At 41.2% G+C, this 26358-nt stretch overlaps 2 protein-coding genes and 1 pseudogene across 2 annotated transcripts; all 3 read left to right on the forward strand.

Annotated features, from left to right (window-relative positions):
- The first annotated feature begins 890 nt into the window (after positions 1-890).
- LOC105953487 (L-type lectin-domain containing receptor kinase IX.1) lies at positions 891-3056 on the forward strand. The gene has a single exon (XM_012977152.2). It carries the CDS (start codon positions 962-964, stop codon positions 2888-2890), a length of 1929 nt encoding a protein of 642 aa, XP_012832606.1. The 5' UTR covers positions 891-961; the 3' UTR covers positions 2891-3056.
- Positions 3057-11509: 8453 nt separating this feature from the next.
- LOC105953421 (L-type lectin-domain containing receptor kinase IX.1 pseudogene) lies at positions 11510-13473 on the forward strand (annotated as a pseudogene).
- Positions 13474-22962: 9489 nt separating this feature from the next.
- LOC105953486 (L-type lectin-domain containing receptor kinase IX.1) lies at positions 22963-24933 on the forward strand. Its single transcript, XM_012977151.2, has one exon. The coding sequence runs from the start codon at positions 22963-22965 to the stop codon at positions 24895-24897; it is 1935 nt and encodes a 644-aa protein (XP_012832605.1). The 3' UTR covers positions 24898-24933.
- Positions 24934-26358: the final 1425 nt, after the last annotated feature.

Raw genomic sequence — 26358 nt, forward strand, 5'->3', positions numbered from 1 at the left:
ATGTTTGACTTTCGATAATGAACCGGATTTTTTTTTATTATTTCGTAAAATCTATTTTATTAACAGTGCATATTAAATTTGATCTTCAAACTTTGATAGAGATACTTAATACACAATTAATTTCCTCATTTTTTTAGTCGTAACACTATAATAATTATTAATTACCAATACTCTAATTTATTCTCTATTTCTTGAAGCCAAACCACATCACAAGTAAATTAGGGTTGAAATTTGGAACATAGATTTTGAATTTTGCCGATTTCATCTGATATTTTTCAAATTTCGCAACATTTTCATCTCGATTTCTAAAACCACGAATTCCAGTTTTTCCCCCAATATTTTCGGGGTTCGAATTTAAAGTATCTTTAAAATAATAAAAAAATCTGATTTCCAATCAATTTACTTCAAAATATATATTTCTATTTATGATGTTTTTTTGAATACTATTACATATTCATGATGTATATATATACATACATAATTTTACGTATAAAGTATTAAAGTTGTATGATAAGGATAATTTTATGATTTTTAAAATCTTATTGATTAATTTTAAACGAACAATAAAGTGTCAAACGAAAACCGAAACTATAGAAATAAATAATTTTTGTTTTTACATTTTCAAATCAAAACAAATTTTGAATTTCCAAAACTTCCAAACTAAAATTGATTTTTCATTTTTCACTTAAAAAAAAAAAATCCATAATATATTATTTTCCAATTTGACTGATTTCTGCCCCTACACATCATAAACGTTAATCCATGAAGAATTTTCAATAGCCAGTGTAATTTTATAATACACTCCAATTTATTTGAAGCTTCCATTTCCATTAAACAAATCTTGATTAGTTGAAAACTTGTTCTTCAAGTACTTAACTCAAACCATTATCATAATCTATTAAAGCTAAACATCTAATTAAAGATGTAAATCTATCAAGAAATCGAATATAGCCCGAAAAATATGTACATCGCCATCTTTCTCGTGTTTCTCGTCCCCTTCTCTCGTTCCGTAAATTTCCAACTTCCCCAGTTCGGTTCCGACGTGAGCCTCGTACTCCTCGAGGGCGATGCCGAAAACTCCGTCGGGGAAATCGAATTCACCAACATCGATTACGTATGTCGCGTGGGCCGTGTCATCTACAACGGAAAAGTACCACTTTGGGACGACGACGACGACGACTCGAAAAAACTCGCGGATTTCACCACACATTTTTCGTTCACCGTCGACACACGGAACGCCTCATCCTTCGGCCACGGCCTCTCGTTTTTCCTCGCGCCTTTGGGCTTCCAAATCCCGCCAAACTCCGCGGGCGGCTACTTAGGCCTTTTCAACACCACCACCATCAATTCGAACCGGACACAAATCGTTTCGGTGGAGTTCGACTCGTTTTCCAACGGATGGGACCCGAATTACACCCACGTTGGCATCAACGTAAACTCGGTTACTTCTATCGTAACAACACCATGGAATCTCACTCTATATAGTGGGAAACTTGCGGATGCTTGGATTAGCTATAACGGCACCACGAGAAACTTGAGCGTGTCGTTGACCTATGGGGGCGAGTCGAATTCAAGCCTCTCTTACCTGATAGACTTGAGAGAGGTTCTTCCTCAGTGGGTCACCATCGGCATCTCCGCCTCCACGGGGGTTAATGTCGAACAACACACGCTCGGATCGTGGGACTTCAGTTCGAGCCTAGACATAAACGGGACGGATGCAAATAATAACGCGAAAATGATCGGATTCATTGTCGGTTTATCTCTGTCCGTATGCGTTCTCATTGCCGGGGGAGTGCTAGCGTATGTCGTTTTGAGGAAAAAACGGAGACATGGTTTCGTCGACAAAAACAATCCGGAGGCGGCTAACTTGACATCGATGAATGACGATCTCGAGAGAGGAGCGGGGCCGAGAAGATTTTCTTACAAAGACCTCGCTTCGGCGACGAGTAATTTCTCAGACAAGAAAAAATTGGGGGAGGGTGGATTCGGAGGGGTGTACAAGGGGTACCTCATCGACCTCGATATCCCGATTGCCGTGAAGAAATCATCCAAGCAATCCAAGCACGGGCGAAAGCAATACATAACCGAGGTGAAGATCATTAGCATGTTGAGGCACCGAAACTTGGTGCAGCTAATCGGGTGGAGCCACGACCAGGGCGAGTTCTTGCTCGTGTATGAGTTCATGCCCAACGGCAGCCTCGATCATCACCTCTTTGGGAAAAAGAGCATTCTTTCTTGGACCCAAAGGTACAAAATTGCCCTCGGGTTGGCCTTCGCTCTGCTCTATCTCCACGAGGAGGGGGACCAGTGCGTGGTGCATAGAGACATCAAATCGAGCAACGTAATGCTCGATTTGAGTTTCAATGTCAAGCTTGGCGACTTTGGTCTAGCCCGACTCATGGATCACGGGCTTGGCCCACAAACCACGGGCCTAGCTGGGACATTCGGCTATATGGCGCCAGAATATGTCAGCAGTCGCAGAGCCAGCAAAGAGTCAGATGTGTACAGTTTTGGGGTTGTGGTGCTCGAGATTGCCACCGGAAAAAAATCGATCGATCCGTTGAATGAGGAGTCGAATATAAGTTTGGTGGAGTGGGTTTGGGAAATGTATGGTAATGGGGAGCTTCTTTCGTGTGTGGACGAGTGCGCGCGAGTCGATTTCGATACGAAACAAGCGGAGCGTTTGATGATAGTCGGGTTGTGGTGTGCTCACCCCGACTTTAGCCAAAGGCCGTCGATAAGGCAAGCTAGCAGTGTCCTCAATTTCGAAGCGGATTTGCCCAAACTCGAGACCAAAATGCCGGTGCCCGGGTTTAATGCGCCTAACGTCCCGTTAGTTGGCTCGAGTGACGCTTCGATTACTACCTCGAGTATCAACGTGGGTCGATAGGAAATTTATATATATGGGTAAAAAGCATAAAACCCCCTGTGTTAAAGAAAACCTGCGCCAAACCCCCCTATATTTTTTTTCTTGCGTAAAACCCCCTTGTGTTTCATTTTGCTTTGCACGAAATCCCTTTTTCCGTTAAAAGTTAACACCGTTAAATATAGAGGGAATTTTATGCAAGGTTTTTATAACATATGCAAATTTGGTGCATAAAATTGCAAGGTTTGAAACAAATACCTGAATTTCTGAACCAGAGCAAAATCATATTATATTATGATTATTTATGCATAAACTGGATCAAAATCAAATCTAGATAAAGAAACCCTGCATCAATTTCAGTAATACACACAAGGAAAATAAGTTACAGAGGAGAGTGTTTTTTTCTTTTTCTTTTTCTTTTTTTTTTATTTATTTTTTTATTATTATTTTTTTTTTGTTTCGTCTAACTGCAGCTCCACCGCTCGGTCCAAGAGGAGCCATAATCGCTCGGAGGGGTAACTTTTGGCTCTAGACCGGTACGGTCCACATACATGCCTTTGGGCCGAAGCTCATGGCCCAAGGGTCTCTAATTAATTAATTAATTATTATTATTAGTGTAAATTACACCTGCACCCTTGAGTTATGTTAAAATAACTTTAAGGTCCCTGTGGTATGGATAATTACAGCCACACCGCTGAAACAATTACCGGAGCCAAGATTTCCTGTTCTGGGGACCGATATGCACTATATTTGTTTCGCACGGGGCGGCCGTAAATGCTACCATAGACGAAAATTTATAAATCCTATATAAAATAATAAGGATTTAATAAATGTTAGGAGAGACGTGTCATTCTAGCTCTATGTTATCTCTAGCAGTGCTTGTAATTTATAAATCTTATATAAAAGGGTAAATTACAACCACACCTGAGGTGTGGTCAAATGTCGAAAAAAACTTCTCTTATTTGGATAATTACATCTACCCCTTTCAATTATGAATCTTCTTACACATCCGCTCTTATGGTGTCAAATTCAACATAATCATCTAGATTCCGTGGAATGTGCTCTAGTTTGTGCTCGTTTTGCATAAAAATACAGAAAATTTCTGATGCACCACAATCTGATATATACAAGCCAAAAAACACATCATATGATCATCTTGCTTCAAAATGTGGAGCTCGAGTGAGATAAAACGGGTACAAAGGTGATAATATTCCATATAATCAAGAAGATTCCACTAAATTTGAAACCGCAAGGGTGGACGTGTAAGAAAATTTATAGTTGAGGGGGTGGTTGTAATTATCCAAATATGAGGGGGGTTTTCATAATTTTATCATACCTCTGGGTGGTTGTAATTTATCCTATATAAAATAATAAGGATTTAAGAAAAATAAAAATATTGTTTGTTTATATTTTGAGATGAGCCAAAATACACGGTAGCAGTCAAATCATATTTAAGTGGCTATTTGTTAAACATCCCTCATTGAGATTTGACTTCTTGATGAATCCATAATTTGTAATTGATATTTAACATAAATCCATTGTGCCTAAAAAACCTTATATGCCCCCCACTAACTAGTATAATTATTTTAAATTAAAAATATAGTGAATTAAATGCAGAATCTCTCCCAAAATTCCATTACCTAAAAATTCTCCCAATATTTCTCCCCTCAAAATCACGCTCGAAATCCGCTCCGGCAAAATCGCATTACATAATTATTCTGTTAATTTGTTTATCACATCTAATCTTTCTCCATCTCTCCACAAATCTCGCTCCCAACTTACCCAGTATCTCATAAATCCATTTCATCTTTTTTCTCTTGATCTCCAAAAACTGCAACAATGGCTTCATGTTTACTGTAAGAAAATCTACTATTATTTTCGGACAAAAACTTCTTTTCTTTAGGGCAAACAAAATACATATATTGGTTCAACGTCACATAAGCTTTTTCGGTAAAAAAATTAACGTGTATTACAGTGGAAATGACAAAATTCACTTTGCACAATAGTGGACTTAATAAAATGAGAAGGTCATAATCCATGCATGGATTTAATAAGGGAATGGAAGAAACCACTATGCGCGCGAAAACCACTATGTAAGCGAAAACCACTCTGCGTGCAAAAACCACTATGCGTGCAAAAACCACTATTACATTTAACTTTGAATTCTGGCATTGTGTCAAAACCACACTGTAATTTGAAAAGATTGATTGACTAGATGCTAACAACTACATAACAATGGGGGAGAAAAAGCATGTGCATTCATATTAATATTATTTCGAACAGTGATAAAACCACGACTATTATGCACTTACATAGTTTGCGTAAAAAGCACCTAAACCACCTGTATTTTCTTGAGACGAACTTCCTGCTCAGGCAATCAGATCGGTATTAATGCGGAAAAAATATCAATTACGTTGAAACGGTTCTCTATAATTAAGGGGTGGGAATCGTGGGATTATTTAAGGAGGTGTTGTTACGATATAATAGGAAAAAATATTGCATATCTTTTTTTTTTATTTCCAATTCTAATACATACGTTACTTTTAATTTTAAGTTAGGGGTATAATTGTGATAATTTATTATGTTTTATTAGTAAATGTTGAAATGGATATATCTCAAAAAGTTGTAAAAAGATTGAATCCATTGTAATTGCACATGTGTGATGGAGAGCTTTGTCAAATAATCCCCATATTTAAAGGTATTGGAAACAAATGTTTCAAAAGGATAATTCCAAAATTAAAATAATGTTAGTTTATTTTTAGTGAAGAATCAGATCACATCTTGGAGGAAAGAGAAACTTTAGAAAGTGTTATGATTTTTTTTTTTTTTTAAACTAAACCAACACGAATTCGTTTCGTGTAAATATAAAAATGAAATGAAAACATCACCAAACAATCCTGATTGGTTTAATTATGCGCAAGTCGACTTATTGAATATTTCCTCAACTCCCTTTAGAAAAAGAAAAAAACAAAAACTAAGAACAACAACTAAGTAGGTCTTGATAAAAGTCTTGACCCTTGGTAAAAACGAAAAGGAAATAGACTTGGGCATTATAATGTTTTTTTTTAATATCTTTAATACTAATTCCGATTCAATGCATTTGATTTTAGGGAGAATTGCACTTTTAGCCCTCATATTTGACCCGATTCCGTATTTGGTCCCCTTTGTTTCAAAGTGAATAAAGTTCACCTCCAATGTTCAATTTTAAACCTATTTGGTCCCTTCCGTCACACGTCCGTTCCCATCTAACGGAAAACACTATTTTTGCTCAAAATTAAAATTTAATTATTATTGTGGCTGGAAAACAATTAAAAATTTAAAGTATTATTTATAAAGTCTTTTAATAATATTTAGTATAATAAAAAGAAATTGAATAATATTTAATGTTCACAAATAAAATGCAGGAAAAAAAAATTAGAATAGTTTTGAATAGTATTTTGATTTTAACAAACAAAATCATATATATGTATATTTAAAAAAGAAAAAAAGACCGTCCTAGAACGGATAAAATTGAACTTTTGAGGTGAAATTTATTCTCTTCAAAACAAGGAAGGCCATAAGTGGAATCAAATTAAACATGAGGGACGAAAAGTGTAATTCTCCCGCAGTCCGACAATTTCTATTGCTTTCAGTGAAAACTTCCATACCCATTAAACAAAGTTAGTTAGTTTAGAAACATCAAATCGTCTGGAACCAATCGTACTTCCGTACACATTATATACACACACACACACGTAATATATATCTCTATAATCTATATATATATTGATATGCCTAATTGGCCCAACCCAATGGGCCTACAAATTATTTACCTACTGGGCCACGAGCCCAATATCGAAGACCTTTATCACCAAGGCCCAATCACCTTCAAGTAAGGTTTGGGCCCGACAATCTCAACTAAGCTATAAATAAATGTTTGAACTCATTCCTTAAGGTACGCCCTATTAACTGAGCAATACTATTAACTGTATTCTCTGGACTATTTCCACTATCAGCACGTCTGACTTGAGCGTCGGAGGGGTTTCCGCCGGATCAACCCCCGGCCTAGTTCACGTGTTCTATGATCGCAGGTACCTCGGTATCATCAAGTTGTCAAGCTACTGATCCGCTTTGCTCTCCCAGTTCATTTTCTACACTACCCGAGGTGATCTAAGTAATTAGCATCATCATTTTGGCGCCGTCTGTGGGAACGATGCAAACCAGATCACGTAGCCAACAAAATCCTCCTGAGGCGTCTGCTCGGAGAAAAAATGACATAGCTAACGACCTCCCACCTCGTGGAGGCTCTGGCTTGCCACCTCCTCCACATCCCATGGATCCGCCTTGCGAGGTTCAGGTGATCCCCCCTCGGGACCCACCACTCGCCGATCCACCACTCCCTGCTCCTCGAATGGTTCAAATAACCGAGGATGCGTTCCAACGCATGATAGCAGAAGCTTCAACTCGCGCTGCCACAGAGGCCGTGACCCAATATATTGCCACGATGGGAGCAAATGCTCCCAACGCGATACCAACACCTGCTCCACATGTGGAGCCACCTATGGCACCACCGCCATCGACTCCCTGGGGGCTTACATCTGCCCCCAAAATATTTCGCTCGCCAAGGGTTATTGACTCCCTGGGGGCTTACCTCTGCCCCCAAAATATCTCGCTCGCCAAGGGTTATCGACTCCCTGGGGGTATACAGTGCCCCCAAAACATTTCGCTCGCCAAGGGTTATCGACTCCCTGGGGGCTTACATCTGCCCCCAAAATATTTCGTTCGCCAAGGGTTATCGACTCCCTGGGGATTTATAGTGTCCCCAAAATATTTTGTTCGCCATGGGTCATCGACTCTCTGGGGGCCTACTTTCGCCCCCCCTCGAACGGTTCAGATAACCAAAGAGGACCTTCAGCGTATGATCGCCGAAACTTCAACAATATCAACTTCTACTTGCTCCGCTAACGGTTCAGATAACCGACAAGGACCTTCAGCATACGACCGCGAAAGCTTCAACTCGTGTTGTCACTGAAGCAACGACACAATCGTGTACATTCACCTCAGACCATAGGTCTCGAGCGCCTCATCCTGCAGTGGGTGGTTAACCCATCCCAAGGTTGGGCATCACCCTTACCTTTCAACCCCAAGTAGGTTCACATCATTTCGCAAGAGACGAGTATAATCTTCCTACTCAAAAAATAGAATATCCCAAGGGGTGAACATCAACCACCAAAAAAAAAAAAAAAAAAGGGGTAAAATCGCGCACACGAAACCCCAGAAGAAAGAAGAAGAATAAAGAAGAAGATGAAAAAACAGAAGAAGAAAGAAAAAGAAAAAAGAAGAAGATGTAAAAACAGAAGAAGAAAGAAGAAGAAAAAAGAAGAAGATGAAAAAATAGAAGAAAAAAGAGGAAGATGAAGTAGAAAAAAAAAAAAAAAAAAAAAAAAAAAAAAAAAAAAAAAACTGAGTAGCGTCACGCGCCCCACGCCCCAGCAGCCAGCAAGCGCGCGCCCCGCTCCCCTGCAGCCAGCGCGCGTGCTCCCCGCTCCCCAGCAGCCCGCGACCGCGCGCCCCCCGCCTCCAACAACACCGCGCGCGCGCGCTCCCCGCTTCTCGGCAGCCCCGCGCGCGCGCTCCCCGCTCCCCAACAGCCCGCGACCGCGTGCCCCCCGCCTCCAACAACACCGCGCGCGCGCGCTCTCCGCTTCTCGGCAGCCCCGCGCGCGCGCTCCCCGCTCCCCAGCAGCCCGCGACCGCGCGCCCCCCGCCTCCAACAACCCCGCGCGCGCGCGCTCCCCGCTTCTCGGCAGCCCCGCGCGCGCGCTCCACGCTTCCAGGCAGCCCCGCGCACCAACACGCGCACGCCTAGCGCGCCCGCGCCCCGCACCCCGATGCGCATGCACGCCCGCGCCCCGCTCCCCGACACGCGCGCCCGCCGACGCCCCGCTCCCCAACACGCGCGCGCCCGCCCGCGCCCCGCTCCCCGACACGCGCGCCCAGTAGCGCCCCGCTCCCCAACGCCTTGCGCCACGCTCCCCTTGCCGCACGCAGTGCGCGTTCCTTTCCCCTTGCCCCGCGCGCGCGCTTTGCGCCCCGCTCCCCGGGTGCCCAGCACGCCCGCGCCCGGCTCCCTGTGCACTCAGCACGTCTGCGCCCCGCGCCCCATCATGAGCGCGCTCTACGCCAAAAAAAAAAAAAAAAAAAAAAAAAAAAAAAAAAACAGGGAGAATGAATATTATTATATTTAGTATCATTATTCCACGACAATGACAAAACTACAACACCGATTTACTCTGAACTTGATTCCGCGCCAATCGCGCTGTGCACGTTCCGACATCTCCAACCGCGCTACGTGCGTGTGTTCCTTCTCCACTGCGGAACCTTTATTCGCGCTCGGGATCTCGATCCACGTGATCCTCTACCGTACGACCTCGACCCACGTGATCCTCCACCGTGCGACATCGATCCACATGTGTGTCCTAGATACGCACATTGCTCCACAGCCGTTGCGATGCAACTCGCTCGGTCTTACGAACATCAATTCGCGTGTGCGCCTCTCTCCACTCACTTCATCGCACACAACTTCCACTGCGCACCACCAAATCGCGTGGGAATCTCAACGCGCTCTACCAAATCGCGCAAGGATTCCAATGCGCCCCACCCAATAGCGTTCGTTCTCCGCAGAGAAAATAAAAATTATTATTCCTCCACGCCAGGCCAACGATTAACGGAATACTACATCACCGATCTACTCTCGACATGATCCGGTACCTTTCTTGAATCAAATCGAGAGTGGGGGGCTTGCGAGACAACTCCCACGAGGAGCAAACTCGCTCGGCCCTACACAACCCGCAGCGAGATAACTCCCACGAGGAGACAACTCGCTCGGTCCTACAACCCACAGCGAGTCAACTCCCACGAGGAGCCAACTCCATCGAGTCTACGAAACCACAGCGAGATAACTCCCAAGAGGAGCCAACTCGCTCCGTCCTATACCCGTTACGAGATAACTCCCACGATGAGTCAACTCCCTCGGGTCTACGAAACCACAGCGAGATAACTCCCAAGAGGAGCCAACTCGCTCCGTCCTATACCCGTTGCGAGATAACTCCCACGAGGAGCCAACTCCCTCGGGTCTACGAAACCACAACGAGATAACTCCCAAGAGGAGCCAACTCGCTCCGTCCTATACCCGTTGCGAGATAACTCCCACGAGGAGCCAACTCCCTCGGGTCTACGAAACCACAGCGAGATAACTCCCACGAGGAGACCACTCGCTCCGCACTACGAGCCTATGCAAGGCAACTCCCACGGGGAACTACCTCGCTCGGTAATAAGTCTCGATGCGAAACAACTCCAACAAGGAGACAACTCTCACAGAGCGACCTGAATCCGCATGCTCCCCAGTCGCGCGTCCAATGCTCCTACAACTTTGCTGCGAGGCAACTCCCATGAGGAGACAACTCGCCCGAAATTCACTATATAGTCGCAAGCTCAAGTTAGCACGATTACAACCCTAGAAACACTTAGAGATATTATGAGAATCTATATAGCCTGGCCAGCTTGATTACTCAAATTTATCTACTTGTTTTCGATGGGTCCTTCATTAAAACGTGGCCACGGTCCAAACATACTTACGACCCACGAGGTCTAACAAGGGGCACGATCCCCATAAAAAAAATCTTGAGAGCCTGATCCCCTCCTCAAGTACATCACGCACAAAGCTATATGTAAAACACATACAAGCAACGCGTCATAACATTGACAATGTCGATAAATAACAACTCCCACGAGGAGAATACTAGCTCCGTGCTACTTCATTATCACGAGACAACTCCCACGAGGAGATAACTCGATCAATTCTATTACCCCAGAGACAACTCCCACGAGGAGATTAATTGATCCGCGCTACTACATTATCGTGAGACAACTCCCACGAGGAGATAACTCGATCAACACTATTACCCCGCGACGAGACAACTCCCACGAGGAGATACTTCGCTACTACATCATCACGGGACAAAACCGACGACTCAATTAACTTACATCGCGACAACTTGGTCGTGCTATGCACCAATGCGCATTCACGCCCCTCCGACACACGCTCCAACGCGTTATCACACATCATCGACTACTACAATTTTTACTCTCGACACGATATGTCACCCATTTGAACATGGCCCCCACATCGACTCGAGAGTGGGGGGCTTAATGATATGCCTAATTGGCCCAACCCAATGGGCCTACAAATTATTTACCTACTGGGCCACGAGCCCAATATCGAAGACCTTTATCACCAAGGCCCAATCACCTTCAAGTAAGGTTTGGGCCCGACAATCTCAACTAAGCTATAAATAAATGTTTGAACTCATTCCTTAAGGTACGTCCTATTAACTGAGCAATACTATTAACTGTATTCTCTGGACTATTTCCACTATCAGCACGTCTGACTTGAGCGTCGGAGGGGTTTCCGCCGGATCAACCCCCGGCCTAGTTCACGTGTTCTATGATCGCAAGTACCTCAGTATCATCAAGTTGTCAAGCTACTGATCCGCTTTGCTCTCCCAGTTCATTTTCTACACTACCCGAGGTGATCTAAGTAATTAGCATCATCATATATATATATAACTATAAGCATCATCATCACCTAAGAATTCCCAAACCATGTATGGAACTGCATTATTCATCACAATTTTCCTCGTTTTCCACACCCGATTTTCTCATTCCGTGAGTTTCCAACTTCCGAGGTTCGACTCGGACGTGAACCTCGTACTCCTCGAGGGCGACGCCGTCAATTCCGTCGGCAAAATTGAGTTCACCAACATCAACTACCTCTACCGCGTGGGCCGCGTCATCTACAACGGAAAGGTACCTCTTTGGGACTCCCAAAAACTCGCAGACTTCACCACTCATTTCTCCTTCACCGTCGACACCGAAAACAGAGCATCCTACGGCAACGGGCTCGCGTTTTTCCTCGCCCCCGTCGGCTTCCAAATCCCGCCAAATTCCGCCGGCGGCTACTTGGGCCTTTTCAACACCACCACCACCTCCACCAGCTCCAGTCGGGCACAAATCGTCTCTGTGGAATTCGACACACACTCGAATGAAGGGTGGGACCCGAAATACGAGCACGTGGGAATCAATATAAACTCGATAACTTCTTCGGCAACATCCCCGTGGAATGTCTCCTTGCACAATGGCGATCTAGCCGATGCCTGGATTCGGTACGACTCCATTACTAGAAATTTGAGTGTCTTATGGGGTTACGGGGGTGGGCCGAATTCAAGCCTATCGTACCGGATAGACCTGAAAGAGGTTCTTCCTCAGTGGGTCACCATCGGTATCTTCGCTTCTACGGGGACTTTTGTTGAACGGCACACGCTTGCATCATGGGACTTCACGAGTTCGAGTCTAGATATAGACGAAACCGACGTGAATAATCGTAGTTCGAAAAAGAACATTGGATTGATTGTGGGCGTAGCCCTATCAGGGTGCATTTTGATTGCAGGGGGAGTGTTAGCCTATGTCGTCGTCTCGAGGAAAAAACAGGATCAGAGAATCAATCCAGATGAAACTAGATCGGCGACGACATCGATGATGGTGAACGATGATGATCTTGAAAGAGGAGTGGGGCCGAGAAAGTTTGCTTACAAAGACCTCGCTTCGGCCACCGATAATTTCTCGGACAAGAAAAAGTTGGGGGAGGGTGGATTCGGAGGGGTGTACAAGGGACACCTCATTGACCTCAATATTCCGATCGCCGTGAAGAAATTCTCAGGGCGATCCAAACACGGGAAAAAGCAATACGTAACGGAGGTGAAGATCATAAGCATGCTGAGGCACAGAAACTTGGTGCGACTAATCGGGTGGAGCCACGACCAGGGCGAGTTCTTGCTCGTGTACGAGTTCATGCCCAACGGTAGCCTCGATCATCACCTTTTTCGGAGAGAGAACATTCTTTCTTGGACCCAAAGGTACAAAATTGCACTCGGTTTGGCCTCCGCTCTGCTCTATCTCCACGAGGAGTGGGAGCAGTGCGTGGTGCATAGAGATATCAAATCGAGCAACATAATGCTCGATTCGAGCTTTAATGTCAAGCTAGGTGACTTTGGGCTTGCTCGGCTCATGGACCATGGGCTCGACCCACAGACCACCGGCCTAGCTGGAACTTTCGGATATATGGCCCCTGAATATGTGAACAGTGGCAGAGCCAGCAAAGAGTCAGATGTGTACAGTTTTGGGGTCGTGGCCCTTGAGATTGCCACCGGAAAAAAAATCGTTCGATCCATTGAATGTGGAGTCAAATAAAAGTTTGGTGGGGTGGGTTTGGGATTTATATGGGAACGGGGAGCTTCTTTCTGGGGTGGACGAGAGCGTCCTATCGAATCTTGTGACAGGACAAGCCGAGCGTTTGATGATAGTCGGGTTGTGGTGTGCTCACCCTGACTACACTCTGAGGCCGTCGATCAGGCAAGCTAGCCGTGTTCTCAATTTCGAAGCAGATTTGCCCAAACTCGAGACTAAAATGCCAGTGCCTGTGTTTAATGCACCTGAAAGCCCATCGGTTAGCTCCCGTTCCGAGCCTTTCTCGATTACTACATCGAGTATGAATGTGGGTCGATAAAAAAAAAAAAAAAGTTCCAATTTTGCACTTCAAATTTTGGATCTTGATGTAATAATATGTTACTGTGAATACTGTAGCAGTAGATTGATTGAACAATTAAAATATGTCTTATAATTTAGAAATAAATGTGTGTATTTTGCTGTTTGTGAGATTATACACAAATGTTTGTATGTACGGTGGTTAACTTGTAATAGTACTTTTCAATTTCCTTGTAATAAGTATGTTGAAAAGATCAATCGGTGGTTGTATTTATTGGTTAGATGCTCCTAACAACTCGAAATATTCCATTCAAGAATGTAAAGTTATTCTAATAGGCAAAACGGTCGCAATCTATTACGTTGTGTAAAAACGAGTAATAAACTGTCTATTCTATTCTGCACCCAATAAATTTCGCAAGAGTTATTTTCGACTTTGATTTATATATAATCACAAATATAAATAAACATATATATAAAATTAATAAAACACTCGAGAAGCCAAGTTCAAACTTTTTAACATGTGTGGCAATTTTAGTGATATATGTTATATATGATTAGTCTAGGGTGGGATACTGTTACCCCCTTAATCGGTGATATCGGTAATGACTCGAGTGTGGCCGAGTCATGACCGAGAATGGGTGCCAAGTGGGGATTGGCACAAGACAGCCACACAATCGGCCAATGAGTGGTCGAGTGTTCGGCAAGCATTGGGGGTGTTTGACTGAGAAAGCGAGGATCGGCTTGGTTCAAGTGGGAACGGTGATCGAAAGTACTTGTGGCTGGCACGGGTGTTGCTCGGCAGCAAATGCGGACGAGCGTGGGCAATAATCGGCATGTGGCCGATAACGTGGGCAAACGAGCGTTCGAGGGAAATCGACCACGACTTGACAAGTGTGGGCAAATTGGCAAGTCAAGCAAGGCAGCCCGATGAGCGGGCGTTTTGATGACCGTGTGAGCAAAGAACTGGCAAGTAATCGGTAAAGGCAAGCAAACGTGCGGAAAAGGCAAGGCAGATGGGCTGCCTAGCAACCGGCCGGGCTGTTTGGGCCGTTTGGCGCGCGCGGGCGCGCCTGGTCAAGTTGGGCTTCGGAAATCAGCCTTTTGGGCGGATTTGAGGGAAGTTACGGAGCGGTTGAGGCCTGGAAATGCATGAAAACTGCCCCTTATTACTTGTAATAGTTAGCCAAGTGTCATGTTTGTATGCTGCCATGTGTCCTTAGGTAGTTTTGTGTGAAAACTACATTTTCCTTGTATTTATTTGGCTATGAGTGCACAAATCCGAGGGATCTAGCATATGAGAGTTCAGATTGCAATTGTTGGGCATTCTGAGTGAGGATTTTGTGTGTGCACCTTAGTCTCATTTGTATTCTTTGTTGGAATTAATATAAAGGTTGGGCATTGCCCGTAAACGTGCTTGTGTTGTTCGATTTCTGCTGCATACTCTTGTGTTCGTTTACGTGGTTCAAAAGACTTGTGTTTGTGCATTTTGTGTGAAGAGAATCGTGAGGAAGGCTGACTGATTTGGTGGGCGAATCAGGCCGTACGGTGGGAAAATTTCGGTGATAAATTAACCCCTGTAGCAGTTGGTATCAGAGCCAGGTTCAAGGGTTCTGAACGTGTTGCTGTTTGGCATGGCTGAAGATTATGGATCTTCGACAAATCCAAATCCTACTCGTGTGATGATGCTAGAGATGGAATCAAGGCTGCAACGTCTTGAAGCCTTGGTTGGGCCGCCCCTAGATCCAACGGATCCACCGATCTTACAAAGGCTCGCTGATGGGAAGCGAGAAATCGATCGTTTGGCAAGATCGTTGGACGATCTGCCCCAATTCGTGGAGGGCAGATTCACGTTCGTTGCTGAGGAGATGGGACTCCTCATTGATGCCGTTGAGACGAAGCTTGAGGGAATGCTTACGGATTTGATGGTGTTGAAAAGGGCTGTTCGAAATGAAGGATCGAGTTTTGAGGGCAGAACGTCGGGATCCAAAGTTCGTGTGCCGGAACCGACTGCGTTTGATGGTGTGCGCAGTGCCAAAGAAGTCGAAAACTTCGTGTGGGATATGGAGAATTACTTCGAGGCAGCCAAGGTTCCGGATCGCGAGAAAGTAACCATTACAAGTATGTATCTTGTGGGCGCGATGCAAAGTTGTGGTGGCGTGCTCGTTTGTCAGACGATGCAAGTGCTAACCGAGTGAAGATCGAAACTTGGGAGGTGCTGAAACGGGAGTTGAAAGAGCAATTCCTACCTTGCAACGTGGGCTGGATTTTAAGGGAATCCCTTCGGCAATTGAAGCACAAGGGAACCGTGAGGGAGTATGTCAAGGAATTCAGTTCTCTGCTCATTGACATACGTGATATGTCCGATGAAGATAAGTTGTTCAACTTCATGGCTGGATTGCAGCCATGGGCCCAAACCGAATTGCGGAGGCAAGGTGTGAAGGATCTGCCAAGTGCCATCTCGGCAGCAGATCGACTTGTCGATTACAAGGTGATGGGGGCCGATGATTCCGATAAGGAAGGCTCGAAGAAGGATAAGTCCAAGGGAAAGAAGTTCGGTGGCAAGGGTGGCCGAAATTGGAAGCAGAAAGAGAGCGGTGATGGCGAAGGGTCCTCGGTGCGAACCAAGACCGGTGGACAGCCCGTCGTCAACAAACAAAACCGTGGCTGTTTTCTATGTGATGGCAACCACCGAATGAGGGACTGTCCGAAGAGGAGCAAGTTGAATGCTTTGATGCGGGAGTCGGATAGTGAGGAAGATTCGGACGAGACGAGACGTGCGAATCCGATTCAATTGTTGAGTGCTTTGGTCGTGGACAAGGCACCCAACGGCACCAAGGGTTTGATGTATGCCACGGTGCTGATCAATGGCAAAAAAGTGAAGGTGATGGTTGATTCGGGAGCAACTCACAACTTCGTTGCCGAGAGAGAAGTCAAGAAGCTGGGCTTGACTCTCTCGAAACATGCAAGTCAAGTTAAGGCTGTAAATTCAGAGGCGGGGCCAGTGAAAGGCAGAACCGATGTCGATCTAGTGATCGGTTCTTGGAAAGGGCAGTGCGGATTGACTGCCGTACCACTAGATGATTTCGATGTGATATTGGGGCAAGAGTTCCTACTTGCTGCCAAGGCTGTGGTGATACCATTTCTCGGAGGGCTGATGATTATGGACGAAGAGTGTCCATGCTTCGTTGAATGCTCGTACGTGACGAAAGCAAAGGCGGGAAAGAAACCGGTGGCAATGTTGACTGCGGTGCAATTGGAGGCAGAATCGAACGACGAGAAGTCATCGAGCCTAATTGCAGTCGTTCGAAACAAGACGGTGAATTCTCGGGCTGGTTTGCTTGTACGTGCATCGCCGAGAAATGAGACAAGGGCCGAAGGTAAGTTGAGGTATTCATTTGGGTTTATGAATGGGCAATGTGGCCTTACTTTTGTTCTAAGTTTCTGCCGTGTGTGGCATGATTTGCGGGTTCGAAATGTGGTATCTTCTGAATTTCGGGTGCATGTTGTTGGGTTTTTGTTGGACTGGTTTCTGTTGTTGATGAAATGGAAGCCGTGTTTGGGTGATTTCCGTGGGTTGGAGGTCTCCTTTCTTGATTGGTGTGGCAATCGAGATAAAATACTAGTTGTGCCAAAAACTAGTATTTTCACTTGTGGTTGGGTGCTGCCGTTTAAATGTGGTTGGCGTTCATATTTCCGAGGGCTGAAAGAATATGTGGGATGTTTGTGGGATCAGACTTGGAATTTGGGATTCGATGTAGTGCTGGTGATCAAGCACAATCGAGAACGGTGGCAAGGCAAGTGGAAACGAGGGAAAGCTGAAGCCGATGGTGTCGGTTCGACGAGGGCGTCGAACACCGTTGGTGGGGGAGGTCTGTTACCCCCTTAATCGGTGATATCGGTAATGACTCGAGTGTGGCCGAGTCATGACCGAGAATGGGTGCCAAGTGGGGATTGGCACAAGACAGCCACACAATCGGCCAATGAGTGGTCGAGTGTTCGGCAAGCATTGGGGGTGTTTGACTGAGAAAGCAAGGATCGGCTTGGTTCAAGTGGGAACGGTGATCGAAAGTACTTGTGGCTGGCACGGGCGTTGCTCGGCAGCAAATGCGGACGAGCGTGGGCAATAATCGGCATGTGGTCGATAACGTGGGCAAACGAGCGTTCGAGGGAAATCGACCATGACTTGACAAGTGTGGGCAAATTGGCAAGTCAAGCAAGGCAGCCCGATGAACGGGCGTTTTGATGACCGTGTGAGCAAAGAACTAGCAAGTAATCGGTAAAGGCAAGCAAACGTGCGGAAAAGGCAAGGCAGATGGGCTCCTAGCAACCGGCCGGGCTGTTTGGGCCGTTTGGCGCGCACGGGCGCGCCCGGTCAAGTTGGGCTTCGGAAATCAGCCTCTTGGGCGGATTTGAGGAAAGTTACGGAGCGGTTGAGGCCTGGAAATGCATGAAAATTGCCCCTTATTACTTGTAATAGTTAGCCAAGTGTCATGTTTGTATGCTGCCATGTGTCCTTAGGTAGTTTTGTGTGAAAACTACCTTTTCCTTGTATTTATTTGGCTATGAGTGCACAAATCCGAGGGATCTAGCATATGAGAGTTCATATTGCAATTGTTGGGCATTCTGAGTGAGGATTTTGTGTGTGCACCTTAGTCTCCTTTGTATTCTTTGTGGGAATTAATATAAAGGTTGGGCATTGCCCGTAAACGTGCTTGTGTTGTTCGATTTCTGCTGCATACTCTTGTGTTCGTTTACGTGGTTCAAAAGACTTGTGTTTGTGCATTTTGTGTGAAGAGAATCGTGAGGAAGGCTGACTGATTTGGTGAGCGAATCAGGCCGTACGGTGGGAAAATTTCGGTGATAAATTAACCCTTGTAACAGATACCCTGGTTGGTGTTAAAAAAAAAAAAGTATTTTACCAAAGTATTCTTCAATTACAATGCATTAGTTGACAGTTGTGAATTGAATTTGAGACCTTTAATTACTTTCAACACTGCTAATTATTAGGACACGTTAATTTTTATTAACACATTTAAGAATCATTTGATATGTTGACTTTCAACACTGCTAACTATTAGGACACATTGGGGATGTTTGGTTTCATTTCCAAAACGAATTTACATTTCTATACTATTCATAAAACCGAGATCATGTTTGTTTCATAATTTTATCCAGAAAATCCCATTTTTTCTTATCAAATTTCTATTGAAAATACATTATTCATATTTTTTTTCAATTTTCAAATCTACTAAAACATACTACTAACCTATATATTTTATTCCATCAACTCATTTCTCTCCCCTCATTAATATTCACAGTCTCTCTCCTCCCATTTATCTCTCCTCATTAATATGTACACTATATTTCCTTCCAATTTTTCTATCTACTACTACTACTACTACTACAATAATAATAATAATAATAATAATAATAATAATAATAATAATAATAATAATAATAATAATAATAATAATAATAATAATAATAATAATAATAATAATAATAATAATAATAATAATAATAATAATAATAATAATAATAATAATAATAATAATCACTATTATCATGCTCATATTCTACTTTCGCACGTACTTTTATAGAGAAAATTCACCACAACTAAACATATTCTCATTTCTACACCTACATAAAACTAAAAATACCCTTTCATCCAAACATAGTTCCATTTTCTACACAAAAACCAATAATATTTTTTCCATTTGAAATTTTGAAAACTAAAAATTTCTTTTGAAAACATAACCAAACATCCCCATTAATTTTTATTAACACATCTAAGAATCATTTATATGTTTGCAAGACACGATGTAAAGTGATAATAAATATAAGTATTTAAATAATGTTAAATAGAATATTAAATGTGACATGCATTTATTATTATTAAATATTTATAAATAAATTATTAACAAATTTAATATAATAAAGTTTAAAAAAATATAAAGAACTTCGGTTTAATATCCCCAAACATCTATTATTATTTATATAAATTAATAAACTCCACTATTGAAAAATATAAGGAATACCCAATTAAATATAAACAAATGCATGACTTAATACAAGCTGACTTATTAAATCGATGTGTTACAAATTCGAATAAAAAATAAAATAAGATGTTTATTTAGAAAAAAAATAGATTACAGCTCATTCCAATTAGTTTTCTTACTTTAAAATAAAACTATATACTCAAAATACTATATTGTGATTTTTTTGTTTTAATATTTAGTTTAATCAAATAGTAAGATTTGATTGATTAAGCTCAAATCCTTTCAGTTAGTAAACGTTAATCAAATATTTAAATCAATGAAACTTAATAATTGATTACAACATATTAATTAAAGCAACTATTTATAATTAAAGTCTATTTTCTTTTTAATTCAATTTTATCGTAAAAAATAATAAATTTAATTCCTAACATATGTAAGAATCAAATAGTAAGACTTAAATCGATTAAGCTCAAGTTCGTTCAATTTGTAAATATGTTTTAAAGATTTGAATCGATTAAGTTCAAACATTGACAAGAACGTATTAATCGAGTTAACTGTTTATAATTAAAGTCTAATATCCTTTTAATTCAATTTTAATAAAAAAAAAATTTAATTTGTAAAAATTGTAAGAATCAAATCGTAAGTCGTAAGATTTAATCTGACCATAATATTTGAATCGGTTAAATCTTACGATCTTATTATTTTTTATAAAATTCAATTAAAAAAAAAAGGTTGCGTCTATATGCAAGACTAATTCCACGTGTGCAAGACCAAATTAAAAATTTCAATGTGAAAATACTATAATACCCTTAATTGTTAAAAAAAATAAAAATTTCAAATGTGCAATACCAAAAACTCAAAACACACAAAAAACCCTGTCACAAAATCACATGACCAACTCTCATCTTCTCCATCTTCCAAAACCTACAAAACCTTTCTCCTTCCTCCTCCATAAACCCACAAAACCTAAACATTCAAAATCATCAAAACTCAACAAATCTTACAAAGATGGCAAGTATGGAGTCAGAAAACATCAAAATAGAAGATTCTACGGTAGAAGAACCCAAGAAGGTATGCATTTATGTGTTTTTTTAGCTAGAATATCGTTTTTCCAAAAAAAATCCCGCGTAGACGCAGTCGACACGTACATGTCGAATTTTATAGGTAAAAATCGACATTGAGATGTCGATTTTGGAGTACAAAATCGACACTTAGTGTCGAAATTTAACTGTTAGCAAATTAGTCCAAATATACTAAATTTCGACATTAAGGTGTCGAATTTATGGACATATATTCAGCACCTTAAAGTCGAAATTTAGTTGTTTTGTATTTTTTAAAAAAAAAAAATCCCGCGCAAACGACGTATTTTATAGGTAAAAATCGACATTGAGATGTCGATTTTGGAGTACAAAATCGACACGTTAGTGTTGAAATTTTACTGTTCGTAAATTAGTCCAAATATACTAAATTTCGACATTAAGGTGTCGAATTTATGGACATATATTCGACACCTTAATGTCGAAATTTAGTTGTTTCATATTTTTTTTAACTTTCTATTTTTGAGTTACTTTTTATTTCAATATTCATTTATTTTTTATAGCAAAAGACGAATACGAAGACGCAGTTTATTGTCCAAATTCATTCAATGTTTTAAAAATATGTACAAGATATCAAAAACGTCGCATCAAGAGCGGCGGTCGGCGGCGGAGCTTTGGCAGCGAAGCTTGGGCGGCAGAGCTTTGGCGGCGGAACTTGGGCATATGGTAGGGTTTCGGGGGGGGGGGGGGGGGGGGGGGGCGCGCTGGATTTTTTTAATTTTACGTTTTCTTTGTTTTATTCTTTTTGTTTTTTTTTTTTTTAATTATTTGTTATTTGGTCTTGCATGAGCAAACAAAAGCCAATTTAATTTATGAGTATATTTGTCATTTCATCTTAATGAAATGGAATCTTTTGGAATATTTCTTTAATTTGGTCTTGCACAAGCGGAATTAGTATTGCATGTAGCCGCAGCCTTAAAAAAATACTTAACTTTAACTATGTATAGTTACTTCGATTAATACGTTACTGTAAATTGTTGAGTTTAACCAATTCAAATATTTGAATATTGTCTAAAATGACTTGAACTTAATCGTTTCAAATCTTTGAATATTGTTTTCGAATTGAACACATTACATGAGCTTAATTGATTCAAATCTTACGATTTAAGATTCAATTCAAACTTTAAATTCTTTCGAAATTTATTTTTAAATTACACGAGTTGATATGCATTTCCTTAGATTTTTAAAATTTATTATATAAAGATCTGTTAATATTGGATATTTGTAATATATAATAATAATTATTATATGAGAATTAGTAATTTATTTACATTATTTATATAAGTCTTATAATCATTATACACCGTAGCGTTGTGATATATATGCTTATTGTTAGGTAATTTTCAATAATGTGTTGTGTCCCAATGATAAGTATTCATTTTTGAACGAGTGGTTTAATGATTTTTACGAATAAATGTATACTTGACTTTACAAATTCAGCAATAAAAATACAAGGGATACAAAAGACAATTCGCATAAAATTTATTATTTATATTTTTAAATATTAAATATTTGTAATTAAGGGTGTTTTAGACAATAATTAAAAAATATGGTGGTATAATTTTTGTGGATAGTGAAAGCAGCACAACCCTTAAAACTAACCAACAGTTTTTTAGTATTGAACAATTTGTGAACAAGTCACTATTACGTGCATAATACATAGTCTTAAATTTGAATTTTTTTTTCTTATGAGTTAGTATATGCTTACATTGATAACAAAGTTACATAATTGATATTATATTGTTTCACCCCTTCGTTTCGATTACTTATTCATCATTACTTTATGTAACAAACATAAGGAGCCATTTTTCGAAACTTCCCCATAACTAAAATGTATTGAATTTACACAATTTTTTATTTCGCAAAAAATCCTTCATCAATAGTAAGGATTACAGCCTGCAAATCACCGCTCGTTAATTAAATTTTTATTCGAGACTTAATTGTTAGTTTTATTTCGTACAAATATTAATAATTTGGTGATCGCAGAACTTCATTAGTTTTATTTCGTGCAAATATTAATTATTTGGTGATCGCAGAACTGAAAATGTCATCTTACTTTACTTGCACAAATCAAATGTTTTTTTTTTTTTTTTTTTCCCTATCCTCGTCACTTGAATCAAAGAGATGTCTTGATTGGTTTAATTACGTGGAACTCAACCTATTGAATAATTCTCTAAAATAAAAATAAAAATTTAATAACAATAAGTCGATAAACAAAGCTGATTAGTTTAGAAACATCAAATCATCTGCAAACAATCGAACCATACCGTACCCAATTTACCAACATTTACATATAAACATAGAAAATAGACCGGTCTGCATATAATATCTTATATCTCTATATATAAGCATCGTCTGTAAGCTGAAAATTATCAAGAAACCTCTCTCAGCAAATATATCACCTGCGAATTTCGGAATCATGTGTGGGAATGCATTATTTATCGCAATTTTCCTCGTTTTCCTCACCCCATTTTCTCATTCCGTGAGTTTCCAACTTCCGAGGTTCGGCTCCGACGTGAACCTCGTACTCCTCGAGGGCGACGCCGTCAATTCCGTCGGCAGAATTGAGTTCACCAACATCGGCTACCTATGCCGCGTGGGCCGTGTCATCTACAACGGGAAGGTACCCCTCTGGGACTCCCAAAAACTCGCAGATTTCGCCACTCATTTTTCTTTCACAATCGACACGCAAAACAGAGAACGCTACGGCAACGGGCTCGCCTTCTTTCTCGCACCGGTCGGCTTCCAAATCCCGCCTAATTCCGCCGGCGGCTACTTGGGCCTTTTCAACACCACCACTACCAACTCTAATCAAACCCAAATCGTCTCCGTGGAATTCGACTCCTACTCCAACGAGGGGTGGGACCCCAAGTACGAGCACGTGGGAATCAATAAAAATTCGATTACTTCTTTGATAACATCCGAATGGAACGTCAGTTTGCACAATGACGAAAGAGCCGATGCTTGGATCCAATATAACTCTACTACGAAGAACCTGAGTGTCTTGTGGGGCTATGGAGGTGGGCCCAATTCAAGCCTTTCTTACGAGATAGACTTGAAAGAGGTTCTTCCTCAGTGGGTCACCGTTGGTATCTCCGCCGCTACGGGGACTCTCGTCGAAAAGCACACGCTCGCATCATGGGACTTCACGAGTACGAGTCTAGACATAAACGAGACGGATGGATCGAAAAAAAGAATCGGATTAGTTGTCGGTTTAGTTTTGCTCGGTTGCGTTCTGATTGCTGGGGGAGCGTTGGCATATGTGGTGTTGATGAGAAAACGACGGGATGGCTTCGATGAGAGAGTGAATCCAGAGGCAGCCGACATGACATCGATGATAAACGATGATCTTGCTGTGGGGCCAAGGAGATTTCCGTACAAAGATCTTTATGCGGCCACTAATAAATTCTCGGAAAAGAGAAAATTGGGAGAGGGGGGATTCGGAGGGGTATACAAAGGACACCTCATCGACCTCGATATTCCAATCGCTGTCAAAAGATTCTCGGGGCGATCCAAACATGGGAAAAAGCAATACCTAACGGAGGTGAAGGTCATAAGCATGTTGAGGCACAGAAACTTGGTGCAACTAATCGGCTGGAGCCACGATCATCATGGTGAGTTATTGCTAGTTTACGAGTTCATGTCAAACGGTAGCTTGGACCATCATTTGTTTAGGAAAGATAACATTCTTTCTTGGACCCAAAGGTATAATATAGCGCTCGGTTTGGCATCCGCTTTGCTCTATCTCCACCAAGAGTGGGAGCAATGCGTAGTGCATAGAGACATCAAATCGAGCAACGTAATGCTCGATTCGAGCCTCAATGCCAAGCTTGGCGACTTTGGGCTGGCCCAGCTTATGGACCATGGGCTCACACCAAGGACAACGGGCCTGGCTGGAACTTTCGGCTATATGGCGCCTGAATATTTGAGCAGTGGCAGAGCCAGCAAAGAGTCAGATGTATACAGTTTTGGGGTTGTGGCCCTCGAGATCGCTACTGGGAAAAAATCGATCGGCCCGTTGAATCAAGAGTCGAATAAAAGTTTGGTGGAGTGGGTTTGGGATTTATATGGGGATATGAAGCTTCTTTCGGGTGTGGACGAGAGTGTGCTAGCCAGTTTCGAGGCGGAAGAAGCCGAGCGTTTGATGATAGTTGGGTTGTGGTGTGCTCACCCTAACTACAGACTGAGGCCGTCGATAAGGCAAGCTAGCCGTGTTCTCAATTTTGAAGCGGATTTGCCCAAACTCGAGATCAAAATGCCTGTGCCCGCGTTTAATGCACCCGAAAGCCCATCAGCTGGCTCCGATACTGAGCCCTTTTCGATTACTACCTCAAGTATGAACACGGGTCGATAAAAGAAAATAAGAAGAAAAAAAAAAAACAAGTGAAAAGGTCAAAGTTTGCACTTCAAAATTTGGATGTTGATGTGTGATAATATATGTTAGTTTAGAGTTTGCTTGTAATAACTAATAAGTACAAGTTGTGTTTTCCATTTTGCCTACTTACAGCAGATAAGAAGATTCTTTCGATTCATTGAAAAGATCAAACGATCGTTTGTTATATAGTCCACTTGGTTCATATAAATCACCGCCTCTATCTATTACGTTGTGTAAAAACGAGTAATAAACTGTCTATTCTATGCTACACCTTTGTCTTAAAAGAGTGTGTCTTTTCTATCTATAAGACATGAGAAATAATCCCTTCTTCTACACAATTATCCTACTTTTTCCCCACTTTATTGGAGAGAGAAAGAAAACGGGGTAACAGAGAGAATTACTCATATAACTATAATTTGCAAAAAAATCTAATACCGAGAAGATAGTTAAGAGCGAAGCGAACCAGCGAAAATCGGGATCTTATTCCACTAGGAGTAAATTGTTCAGCATCAACCCTTCACCAACTGTCGGATATTCAGGCGATAGTTTCCATTCTCCGTCCACTAAAAACTTTATCTCGTACCTTTCCGAAAATCGATAAATAAGAAAAACTCGATATTAATAATAATTTACGAAATTGCTGTATAATAATATATTGTACCTTCCTCGTCTAAGTACCAATGTAGTAGAGAATGTTGTGTATGAACCAGTATACTCGGGTGACAGGTGTTCTCCTTCACTCCACCCGTCGAACGAGCCCATTACTTGCACACTCTGAAACTCAAATCACGAATATAAACATTTCAAATTTTGATATGGATTATAGTAAATTAATGTATTTACTCACTATTACGTGTGTAATATCTAGTTATATACCAAGTCTTGAATTTGGTTTTTTTTTTTTATTTGAGTTGGTATTTGTTTACATTGATTGATAACGAAATTACATAATTAATATATATTCTTTCACCCCTTTGTCGTTGTGATTAATTATTCATCATTACTTTATGTAACAAACATATAGGTGATGTTTGTTTTTATTTCCAAAATCATTTTTCAGTTTTATACTATTCATAAAATTGAGATTACGTTTGTTTGATAATTTTATCTAGAAAATCCCATTTTTTCTTCTCAAATTTCTATTGGAAATACACTATTCATATTTTTTTCAATTTTCAAACCTACTAACTAACCTATATATTTTATTCCACCAACTCATTTTTCTCTCCTTCTATTCATCACTCATAAATATTTACACTATATCTCCTCTCATTTCTCTCTCTTCATTAATATCTACACTCTCTCTCCTCCCAATTTCTCTTTCTTCTTCTTCTAATAATAATAATAATAATAATAATAATAATAATAATAATAATAATAATAATAATAATAATAATAATAATAATAGTAATAATAATAATAATAATAATAATAATAATA

Source organism: Erythranthe guttata, chromosome 12, assembly GCF_056151865.1.
Source record: "Erythranthe guttata isolate IM_541 chromosome 12, IM_541, whole genome shotgun sequence".
Classification (NCBI taxonomy): domain Eukaryota; kingdom Viridiplantae; phylum Streptophyta; class Magnoliopsida; order Lamiales; family Phrymaceae; genus Erythranthe; species Erythranthe guttata.